Genomic DNA, 12,431 nt, shown 5'->3' with positions numbered 1-12,431 from the left:
TGTCCTATTTCTTGTGGTTTCTCCTTTCCACTTTAAAGTATGTCATTTTAGGCTGGCTGCTTAAGTCAGCTTCTCAAAATGCTTTCCATTCTGATGAAGAAACTACAAGTGTGGAGAACGAGATTAGTATGTATCTAGAGCAAATGGCAGGAGGGAGGAAAGGAGAGAAGAATCAATTCAAGTCAAACAATTACAGACACTGAGTGAAAAATTAATACGTGTCTGGGGAACCTGCAAAAGAAAAAGAAACAAGAACATCAGTGCAGGTCTGTGTATAAATATATATATTTAATGTAGTATACCAGTTGTAAACCATCAGAGAATTGTACAAAGTTTTGAGGACTAGTCCTTAAACGGGGATATTGTAGTAAACTGAAGAGTAGAATAACTCTGTATTTATTCCAATGCCATCACGTTGTTCCCAGCAAGTTTCCCAACATTATGCATTGTCTGTCATTGTAAGGTCATCAGGCAACTCACCAACAAAACCACAGGTGGGTTTCTGGAAAGACGACTCTGATGCATGCAAGCGTGCTGTTGGTGTGCATAATGTTCAGCTCACAACGTATTTGCATTTATAAGATTATGTTTTCATTTTTGAAATAGCTTACTTTTATTTCTTTTTCACTTGTTTATCATCACTTATCGCTCATTCATCAAACTATTCCATTACTTTATTTGGACTATGTCAGAGGGGGACCAAATGAAACCATTTTCTAGCCAATCTTTTATTTGCCTGTTCTTGTTGTATTATGCCTGATACCATGGTGCCCCCACTTACATGAAATTCCTGTGAGAAATGTTATGATTAATGTCTTTGTAAAGTTAATCCTAAAATGAAGGAGAGGCATATGAAAGATGGTACGATTTAGAGTAGGAAGCAGTGTCAAAAGCGCAGCTGTCGTAATCTCAAGGGCTTTAAAACTGGGAAACACGACATAAAGGGCTGTGTAAAAGCCGCAGGACGTGTATCTTTGAGAGTCATCAATATTAATGGAGAGAAAATAAGATCAGCCACTATCCTGTAACAGTAAACCACGTGCAGGCTTGGTCCGGCAGTTTTTCACAGCCCAAGAATCTGCCCAGCAGATAATGGGCAGACACGGCCCGTGTTATCTGACAGCACATGCTCTGGATTTAGCAGCTGGAGGGACTAAGCTTGATGTTTCCTGCGTGGATTTCACCGAGTTGTGATGTATAAGTAGTTTTTTAGGCGATTCCTCAAAAGTCGGCCAATGTGAAAAAAACGAAATTATATTAACAAAGGAAGCATGGTGAGGAGTGGAGGGCAGCCTGGGTGGCAGGGTGAGCCACGCCGACATCTCCAGCTTCACAAACCATCCCCAGGCTGCCTGCGGTGGCCATCTGGGCTGTGCTCTTCTCACCTGAGCCCCTGCAGCCCCCTGCAGCAGCTCGCCCTCCTCTCTATACTATCTTTTCCCACCGGACTGCGAGACATCGCCTCCAACCATGCAGAGACTCCTCTGCAGGCTCAGCCCTCTGACCTTCAGCTGGAGCGGGCGCACAGGCTCCTCATTCTTCATCCTGAATGCCTGTGCTGTGCCTGATGGAGATCCCTTCTGTTCCGGCTCCTTCGTGAGCTCTTCCCTTAGGGGCTTCCGACCTTGGCTTCTTCACGTCAGCCAGCAACCAGCTCTTCCTTCGAGTACATGCAGGCTTCGCTTCATTTTTGTGTGTTTTTCAGGCCTCAGCACTCCCGCAGGACAGTGCTGTGGGATGAAGATGTGGCTGGGGCGAGGTGGCCGCCCTTGGGAGTGACAAGCTGCAGAGCTGCGCGAAGGGGCGTTGTGTTGCCAGAATGGATTGGGTGCTCCTGATCAAAGCAGTGCCTCAAACGCTTGCTCAGGTGGCTACTTAATAAAGCCACCAAGGCCGTGTTTCTAAATAAGCCCAGACACTGCTTCTACTTTTGGAGAAATGGTAAATAAGGATTTGTCAAGTTTCCTGGTAGACCTTTGCACCTTAAAGCATAGGGAGCCTTGGAGTTTCTGTAGAGATTGCAAAAATGCTGTTTCAGTATATTTCGGTAAATATACACAAAATATGAAAATTCAGCATCAAAGAATGCACCTCAAATTCAGTTCTCATTTACATTACAGACTAATGAGAATTCAGAATAATTTTAGGAACTGGGACATCAGTGATGCTACAGCTGAATGAATATAGGACAAAGGATCATATTTAAAGTTGAACTGCTATTTTTTTAACTGCTTCTTTAAGCATCATAATAAAAAGCAATAATAAACATAATTAAATAAATCTTTTCTATGAGCTTTCTTTTCTCTTAAATGGTTTTGTGCCTGTGTAGGTGCCCAGACAAATGGCCGATTGGTTCTTGTTACATCACAGAGTTAATACAGAACCTCTAGTGACTTCCAGCTTAGGCTTTTATATTACCCCTCTGTATTGCCATGGCATTTCCAGAGCATGCTGCAGTGAGAGGAATTTCTCCTTTTTGCTTGGGTCTTGTCTTTTTCTCCCTGTGTGTTCAGGTCTGCCCATTATTTGCTGTTGCCAAATATATCATTCTGTTTTCAGAAAGCCTTGAAGATTAGATTCCACTCTGAGTTGGAGAGTTAGTTCATAAAATATCCTAGTACTGTTTTTTTAAAGGGACAAACTTGTATTTTGCCTTTATGTAGAAATTCTGTTTTTCCAATTTTTGTAGAGTTTTGGTATGCAAGATTTGTGCAGTTCTTGGGTTAAGGGGAGGTTGACTCTGCTAATGCCACACATCATCAAAAAGCACTTTCTGTCATGTCCTCATCGTGCATGTGATGCCTGTGTGAGCATTTTTGGCATTTTCAATGCACTGAGGGCATTTTCTGTCTTGGATGATATAAACAGATTCTTTCAGAAGAAACACATTGTAGAGCATTTTAATCTTGCTGAGTTCCTCATTAAAGTTTTAAGAAAGGTGTCTTCACATAATCTTGCCTAACCTGATACTCACAGTTAATAAACGGAAACGGGGAGATATTTATCAAGTGGTTTTCACAGCATTTCATCTTAATGTTAAAAAGAGAATATGAGAACATCAGTCGTGAATCAGAAGAGCTCTAAGCACAGGCTTGAAGTTGAACCCTCGGCTATACGGTTTATTACTTCAGAAGTTTGGGCTTGCACACCCTCTAGGATGGTGGGAAAGATTTATTTTTTAATTTGTTAACTGTGAGAATTATTATTATAGCGATATTTGTTTTGGTCCCTTGTGCCTTGTATTATGTCCTTTTAAAATATACTGGAAAGCCCCATATACTGTTTGCAAGAAGATGCCTGCAAACACGCTCGTCTGGTGACTCTGTTGGTCATGGGAGTAGGGACAGGTAGCAGAGGTCGGTCCTCTGCGGGCCACCGGACCTGAACCTACCCGGATGGCATACATTTCCCTTAGCAAATGATTACAGCACTGTTGAACTTGCTCAGGCATTTCACCAGTGTACGTCGTACCGGCGTGAACGGCGCGTGATGCTGATGCGCAAGGAGAAATGCAGCAGTGCTGTCCCCTCGCCTTGTCCCAGGGGTGCTACCAAACCATGCGAAAGAGCTGCAAACCGCTGCAGCTGACAGCCTGCCACCAAAAAGAGGTGCAGCCCCGGGTCTGGATCAGGGCGATCCTCCCGGAGCAGCTCCCACCCGGCTCCACCGCGGCTGGTGCTGGCGTGGGAACCTGGGGGAGCAGCTGCTGCAGCACAGCTTTCTGTTTTAATTTGCCTTCGTTTGTGAGTCGCTGCCCGCAGTTCCTGCTGCTTTTGCTTTCCTCCAGGAATGTGTTTGCACGATTTTAACTGTGTTTGAATTAATGTAATTATATAATCTTGTAGCGAGTCATCATGCAAACATCAAACTGATGGGAATGTGTTCCTTCAGCTGGCTGTCTTGTGTACTGTTGCTCTGTAGCGTTTAGTTGTCAGACTGTACTTACTGAGTAAAATTCAACTCTATAAGCCATCTCCAATTTCTGTGAACAGTTTTACAGGCAGGATCTGAACACCCAATAGAGCATCACACAGTTACCTTAGGAAGACACATGCCAAAACATAAATGTTAACTAATTAACTCGCACAGAGGGCCACGTTTCTGTACAATGATTAAGTGATGTCCCAACCACAGCATATTTTTCAAAGTGGATGTCCTCTGTACATTACAGTGTATTGCTACTTGTTGTTTTTTTTTAAACTATGATCCACATTCAGATTTAGGGAAAAAACAGAAAAGATTATATACATACAAAGCAAGATACCTGATTTTTCAGTGTTCATTAAGATGTGTTCTTCTTAATACAGACTTCTGAACAGAGTCAAGATGAAACATTTGGGGGAAAACAGCTTCAGCAAGTGGTACATGTAATCCTTAACTTCTGCATAAATTACTGTGCCTATCTCTGAACCATTCAGAAAATCACTATCACCTGCAGGATGCACTGGAAATATGGAAGCAATACATATGTCATCGACATCCTGCTCATTCTTTCTTATAAATGCTTTGCAAGCGTTGTCACAGGCTCTGCCGCGCCCTGCCGCTGACATGGGCAGCAAAGCCGAATTCCAGCCGAGCTGAAGTGCAAACACTTATCTGTTTACACAATTTCCTACCCGCAGTGAAATGCTGGAACAATTTACACATATTTTGGTTGACAGGGAGTGTGCACGTTTTTAAATTGTAGTGCTATCTTCTCCCATACAGATCTATCTATCACCAGCTTTATATTTATCACCAGCTGTGAAAGTGGCCAAGGAGTCTGAAGACTAGGGCCAACACTGTCAAATATTTGAAAGAGGATTATACTCTCAACCACCGCGAGAATTCAGACTTGAAAGACAATGCAGCATCCTTAGTCCCCTGCAATTGTGGATTTGTGCCTCGATTGCAGACGGAGTTGGGTGCAGACATTGGAAAGCAGCTGAAGTTCTAGCAGAAGCACTAGGGTCCCAGTGTCTCCCACATCTTGCTGCTTGGGGTCCCAGTGTCTCCTGTAGCTTGGATGAGATGTTGCCTTCCCTGATGTCTCCTTCTGCCCTTCCAGGGGAGTACTGCGAGGTGAACGCCCGCTCCGGCCGCTGTGCCCCAGGGGTGTGTAAGAACGGAGGAACCTGCATCAACCTGCTGATCGGGGGGTTCAAGTGCGAGTGCCCCCCGGGCGAATACGAGCGGCCCTACTGCGAGATGACCACCAGGAGCTTCCCCCCGCAGTCCTTCATCACCTTCAAGGGGCTGCGGCAGCGCTTCCACTTCACCGTCTCCCTCATGTAAGTCCCTGGCCTCCCTGTTTGTTAGTCCCTGGTCTCCCTGTTTGTCCCCATGTGGAAGGGTCCTGGCACAGGCCTGGGTCTGGTGGCTTCTCTGCTCCAGCTTGGGGCACATTCATTAAACGTTGTAACCAAACAAATTACCTATGTGTAGAGGTCACCATGAGGGATTTCTGACACTGACTCCTGCAAGTGGGGCATAATCCTGTTATTTGAAAGCATTCTGTCCTGTGGAGGATGCTGTTGAGGTGCTACAGACTTTTGCTAAAAACTTCTTTACTAAAAACTTCTTCACTAAAAACTTCTTCACTAAAAACTTCTTTACTAAAAATAAGCAGTTTATTCACCTCCTCTGCTTTGGAGGTTAGTATTTGGATACACATGGTCCTTTCTTGGTGAAGAGGTGCCAAGTGCTGCACACAGCTGAGAGGGCTCACCTCAACCCTCACAGGTTTGGGGGGACCAACAGCAGTGACGGTATCTGGATAGCAGCTGATACCATGGCTCAGGGGAGGTCACCATCGCAGTGTGTCCTACTGAGGGTCCAATCCCTGCCCGCTTGGTTTTGGGACTGTGCTGGTTCGCAGGGAGGGAGCTGGGCTGCCTGTGTCCTCCTGACCTTCCTCTGCTACCCTGCTCTCATAGCCCGGGTTTGTGCAGTGTGGGGAGAGGGGACCCCGGGGCCTTCCCAGGCCATGGGGTGGTGCCGGGCCACAACCTCTGGCCACATCTCAGCAGCCCTTGGCCTGAGAGGTATGAGGATGGGAGGTGGGTTTGCCACCTCTAGAGCATGTCAGGCATTTTTCTAGGAGACATTTTGGGTCTCATGACCCTCAGGTCAGCTGCAGACCCAGAGAATTCATGCTGCTTATTTGGGAGCATTCTTCCCCTCCCCTGTTTACCAGCCTGTGAGAGGACGAGGTCTCGTCAGGCCGTGGCTGAGCGCAGGCTGGTGCTCCTCAGGTCCTTGCTCTCTTCTGGTTCCCAACCTCATGCCTGGGACAACCCTGACTGTCCCAGCTCCTCACCTCACTCACTCCTCCTGGCCCTCATGACCAGCTCCTGCTTCTGGTCCCATCCTGGCTGCCACGTGTGAGCGGCCTCATACCTATCCTATCTGCCCTGACAGGTCCTTGTTGGGCGGATTTTTCTGGGGCTGTCTGTCACTTTACCCACAGGGACAATCGAGGAGCTCTGGGGTGAGGGGAGTGATGGTGGCAGCCACCCTGTGTGCAACAGGGCTCTCCTCCCCTCCTTCAGACTTCCCAGGGTTAGAAAAAAAGCTTTTCTGGAGAAGACTTCTGTGCTCAGGCCATGGCACAGGGCTTATCCGCTGTGGAGTCAGAGCTCCGGATGGACACTGGTGTTTCCTCTGGTGAGGGTGCAGGCTTGCAGCTTTCCCATGGCTTAGCTGGTCAGGATTGACCTTTGGTTGTCCCTCACGGCTGACTTTGAGCAAATAGCACAAAACGTGTTAGCCCTCACCCCGAAGGGCAAGGTCAGGGGTTTGTTGGTCGGTAGAACAACGGTAGCAACAACAGACATGTTTGTGTGTCTGCCTAGAGAAAGTGCTCAGGACAGGCAAAACCAGGCACATGTCCCAGCCAGCAGCCAGCAGCTGCTTGGTGTTTTACATCTGGCAGGGGACAGGCAACTTCTGGTCAGAAATTTTATGGACTCTTGAAATTTTGGTTAAATCAGGATGTGCAGACATGGTTTGCATGCAAGCCAAGGCAGGGACGAATTGTGCCTGAGAAGTCTGGTTTAGATCTAAGCATTGGGAAAAGCTGAGAAGCAAAAGGCTCCGTTGGACTTGTCAGACCCACAGTAAGTGCAAACAAAGGAGCGGTCTAGGCTGGCTGCCAGCATAAATTACCTGCACTACCCTTGGATTGTCCCCGCAGCCACATGGTGTCATTTTTCAGGCTTTCGGGAAGAGATCTTTGATGTGTAGGGTGCTTCAAGTTGAAGTGACTCAAATTCTCTGCGTGGGGGTTATTGAGAAACAGCGAGCTGCCTTCACGTGGCAGTGCTTGCCCTGGGATTTCTTCACCATCTTTAAACCAAGATGGCATATTTAGTCCCAAGCTAAACACTGCACAGTCCACTCAGTGTGGTTATAAAAAGCCTTGGTCATCCCAGGCTTCATCCCACGCTGTCCAGGACAGGGACACGTTTAGCTTTTCATACCTGCAGTTCACTTTTTTTCACACTTGTTATTTCTCTGGCTTTTATTATCCTTCAGTGCAGGTGGAAAACATTATGTGAGGATAAGCAAGAATCAGTGGTTTGATTAGACAAAGAATTTGCCACTGCATATTTTATGGTTCAGGAGCATTCTTAATATGACAGGGTGTCCGGCTTCCTTCAGCCTCCAGTGACTCACAACCTGCTCCTGACAAAAAGCAGGATGTTTGTGTACTCCAGTACCATAACTAATATATTTTGCTCTTTCTTTGAAGTCCATATAATTGTTACAAGCTTAGCAGAGCAGCAAAGACCTCCAGTGCAAAAATTGTTTGGGGCACATAGATTTTATATAGCATGTGGTGCTGCTAGCAGGATAAATGCCACAATATTCCTAATGAAAGGGGTAGAAGAGCAAAAACACGCATGCACATTTACCCCAAACACTTTTCCTGTTTGCTGTGCTGTGCGGTTATGTCGGGTACTGACCAGGCATGTCTTTCTGCTCCCAGCACTATACATCCTCCCTGCCTCCTCCCAGCAGTTGCTACTCCTCCTTCACTCCAAGAGACACAGTCAGTGGAGATGTTTTCTCACCGTTTATTCAAAATCCTTTGAGGAAAGTTTGTCTTTTGTTTCCTATGTCCTGAGTTTAAAAAGATCCCTTCTACTAAAAAACTAATATTTTTATTCCCCTGCTGGTGACACCTCGGCAAGTTCAAAAGCAGCAGTATTAAATTAATAGCATGATGCAAAAGGTGCCTTGGGCTAGTGGCAAAGAATAGAACTGAATACACACGGAGGTATAGAAGTAGAAAAATACTTTGCCTTTTTAAAATTAAAATGATGGTAGAGAATTGTAAGCATATCCAAAAAAATATTTTCAAACAGAAGTAAAGATCCTGCTATTGCTGGTTAAAATAACTCTTTCTGCCCACTAAGGAAGCATTACTCATACATTTCTCATTTCTTTTGCATATATATATATTCCAGTTAGATCTGATCAAAACAGCTTTGATGAAGCAGATATCCACTGAAAAATGCAGTCTTATGAAATGTTTTACAGGGATTTACTGCTTTGGATGAAAGACTTGACTGTGAAAAGTGAAATCTAAATCAGTGTTTTGATACTATTGAAATATTTCAGCTGAATTGTCTTAATTCATTTAGTTTAACTTTTACTGCTTTAAATATTATTTTATATTAAGTTAAACATATTTAGAAATAAATGGATGTATTTAAAATGATTAAAAGTAGCCAAAATGGTAATATAATATTATGATTGAATATAATGGATATTCTTTGCAATTTTTACTTTATTGGAAATTTCAAGAATTTGGCTGATATGTTTTGAACCAGACCAATTAATTCTTCTCCTTCAAAAATAATACATTTTTATAGACCAAAAATTCCCATTTCCATGTAGCTCAAATTCAGGCCCGTAGTTCTGACAGATCTCTACTCTGTGTGATCCACTGCATACATATGTCTGACAATCAATTTTTGTTTAAAAATGTTCTTTGGTCCTGAAAAAATTTACTTCAAATACCAGATCTCGATGTTTTTTCATAATCTCTGAATGCAGTTTTTGTTGCACTGCATGAGAGCCTTGCTAGCCGATATTTCTTGACACGCACAAGAGTAATTTCTTCTGTCTGCAGAAAGCAGTTTTCACTGGCTGTGCTCAGCAGTTGATTCATTTGTGGGAAAAGTGGGTTAATTTAAATCAGGGGTATTTCCTGAAGTTCAAAATACAAAATCAAACTACACTGCCATTTGGAAACACAAGAAATTCCCATGGTTTCCCTGTCTTTCCCTCTTTCTATATTAATCTTTGTGAAAGTGTTTATGTAAAGTGTCATAAATTTTTGCTTTTGTAAATAGATGGGAGCTGTCTGTAAATCCCCAGAGATAACAGGATTCAATTCAAAATTATAAAATGCACAGAACACACAGAAATTGTCAAAAAATGTTCTGTGCTGACCAAAAAGCAGGCTTTTCTGAACGTGGAGTTGCCTCTGTTTTCGCAGGAAAGGTGTGATACATCCCATATTGGAAGCACAAGAAAAATAGGAACAAAAAGCCACCCGTTGGAGCTGGAATCATTAAAGTGTTTATTTTCCTCCCTCCAAGTGACTTGTCTGTCGATTGAGGAACCCTGATTATCTGCACGGCATTATTAAAATACCTCTTATCTTTCTTTTCCCCTTGCCTCCCCAGCAGTTCTTTTTGATCAGTTTATGACTCTCCTTGTAGCATGCAGCATGTAGACAGTAAGCAGGCAGCAAGTACTCCCCCTTTGAAGTCAAAATGCTTTCTGGCTTTCCAACTCTGCAAAGTGTAATAACTGCTACTGTTTGGGTAGAGTCAGATGCTCACTCTGAGTTGTGTCTCTGCATCATTTTACCTTTTGTTAGGGTCAGCATCCACAGCAGATTTTTGCAGAGATTCCCGTAATTTCCATCATGCTGCCTGTGTCGATTGTGAAATAAAGTATTTGTCCTGCCTCTTACTTAATTTTAAAATTTTCTGTCTAAAGAAGGAGTCAAAGTCTTGCATTTCTGGGAACATGACCTGACTACTGGTCTCTGCGTTCCAGGTTCGCAACCAGGGAAAGGAATGCTCTCCTCCTCTACAACGGGCGTTTCAACGAGAAGCACGACTTCATTGCGCTGGAGATCATCGAGGAGCAGATACAGCTCACGTTCTCTGCAGGTGAGGTGTCACCCCAGTCGAGCACTTCTACTTAGGGTCCTGAGATCTTCTCAGTCTGGTTGGAAGTGTACTTCCATGTCTTTATACAGCTATTTGCTGCCTCATTAATTGAGTAACTGGCTGACGTTGTACAGTTTACAACTGATGGAGGGTGTTGCAAAATAATCCAGACTGTAGCAGTTTGTGGTGGTGACACTCGCTGTCATAGGCAGGAGCTTGTCAACATATCAGTTATAAAACCCGGAGTTTATGAGGACTATAAAAGATTGGCACTAGTCTGACAGCCAATGTTTGTGTAAATGAACCTTCATTTTATGATGCTGTGATAAATTTTGTGCGTTTATGCGCTTTTACACTACACTATCAGTAAAACTAGGTGCATAACTGTTGTCTAAAAAATACACTCGAGGCAAAGGAAAAGCTAACAGACAAATGAAAAATGCCTGCCGTTCTTTATTGCCTCGTGACAAGCAATGCGTCGCTGGAATCCACTGATGCCCTCTAACAGCATCTCTCCTTCATGCAAACCACAATGAATTTATGAGAACAAAGCTGCCCTCTCATCGCCAGGGTGGGCTAGAAAACACAGACTGGAGGCTTTGACATTTGCTTTCTTTCTGCATAAGGATAAACTTGGCATCTTTTAGTGCTTCCAGGAGCAGGTTGAGTGGAAAGCCAATAAGCGAAGCTCAGGATGGACCATATCACTGTCACCGTGGCCTTCTCCCAGGGGAGAGGTTTGCTCCAGAAAATCAGCCCTGGCAGTGACAACCATTTTCCTGATGAAAGCACGATTAGAACAAGCTCTTCCTGATCCAGCCTCAACAGTGGGATGTTTTCTGGGTTTAAAAACAAGCAAACAAAACCAATAAACTAGTTCCACCAAGAAATCATGGCCAGAAACACTAATTTCCACAGTAGGGATAGCATAAGAAGCTGTCAGCTTCTGAAGCATGCAGCTGAAGCACATTGGAGCCACCAGAAATGACCTCCGGACTTCAGAAGGATTGCTGATGCTCTTGGTAAACCTCTCATATTCCTGAATTAGTCCGGGAGCAGTTTGGGGAGTTCAATGTGGAGACTTCAGTGACTTTCCTAAATCTCAGCAGGGCAGGCAAACTCTAGCTGTCACAGGTTTAGGGGATGTTTTCCATTGGGACAGAAACAAATATCTGGGAAGTGCTGTTGTCCCTACGTGTTTTTGTTGTACAGTGGGAGGAAACATGGAGGTAGAGCCCAAGAACCAGAGACCATGGCCATCAGACCCCACAGTAAATCCCATGTGACCCCACTGATTTACCAGTGATGCTTACTTGCGTATCTGGGCCCTTTGGGTTAAAGATACTCTGCTGTCGTTTCTCCTTCATTAATCGGAAGATGTCCAAATTAGGTTTTAGCGTAGGCTTTTGAATGGATTAGTGTAATGAAGTAGCATGCTGCCGGTAGAGAGATTTGCTTTCTCTGCTCCGCCTGTCTAAACTTGAACCAAATCACTAGGAAGGCACCCTGAGGATGAATGAGGAAAAAAAAAATCTACTTGCACTTATGCGCATTTAAATGTGGAGGAACTCCTTTAAAATACAGGAAACTAAATTTAGATTTGCACTACTGCACCTGAGAGCAGGTCTGGTCCTGTACATTACAAATGGTATTTTCTTTGGAAGGAGAATGGTTTATGTTTTATAGTTTTAAGTGGCATTTAACGAACAATGCAATTTTTGGACATCCGATCTGACTGCTCTACTTGTCGCAACAACTTTTTCACAGAAAGCAAAGCAAAAGGACTGGAGACCAGGGAGCTTCCTTTTGTGGGAGCTTTCTAACTGAATAACCAAAATATTTTTTACCGCATATCTTTTATCAGTAAATGATAAAAAAAAATCTCAGCACTGTGTTAAGCTGAAATCTGCGTTGTTTAGGTAACAGAATTATATAGGACAAGAGCTAAAGGAGAGCAGAGGACATAGGAATAATGTTTCACACAGGGTAAAGCATTTGTTGTAAATAAAGAGTATGTTTTAAGCGCAACAATAATGTTGGCTTATGGAAGAGAGTTATTTTCCTGTGGTTTATGATGTTGAATTTTCCAACTGTTTAAAAAAAAAAAAAAAAAGAGAAAGAAAGGAAAAAAAAAGACAAAGCCTAGCAATCTGCTCTCCGTGCCAGGCCTTTTATGTCCTTTCAACACGAATGTTTATTTTGTTGCTACCTCAGAACAGATATGCCTGGTTACTGAGCTGGTTGTGCTGATTCAGACCT

The 12,431-nt window shown here is 43.8% G+C and overlaps 1 protein-coding gene across 1 annotated transcript in view; it reads left to right on the top strand.

Annotated features, from left to right (window-relative positions):
- CELSR1 (cadherin EGF LAG seven-pass G-type receptor 1) overlaps window positions 1-12,431 on the top strand; it is a 165,826-nt gene that overhangs the window by 83,707 nt on the left and 69,688 nt on the right. The window contains 2 exon segments of the mRNA XM_040544703.1: window positions 5,048-5,270; window positions 10,057-10,172. Of these exon segments, the coding sequence (XP_040400637.1) occupies window positions 5,048-5,270; window positions 10,057-10,172 (339 nt within the window).

Source organism: Cygnus olor, chromosome 1 (genome assembly GCF_009769625.2).
Source record: "Cygnus olor isolate bCygOlo1 chromosome 1, bCygOlo1.pri.v2, whole genome shotgun sequence".
NCBI classification, from domain to species: Eukaryota; Metazoa; Chordata; class Aves; order Anseriformes; family Anatidae; genus Cygnus; species Cygnus olor.
The sequence above is the reverse complement of the archived record's forward strand: the minus strand, read 5'-3'. Positions and strand labels throughout refer to the sequence as shown.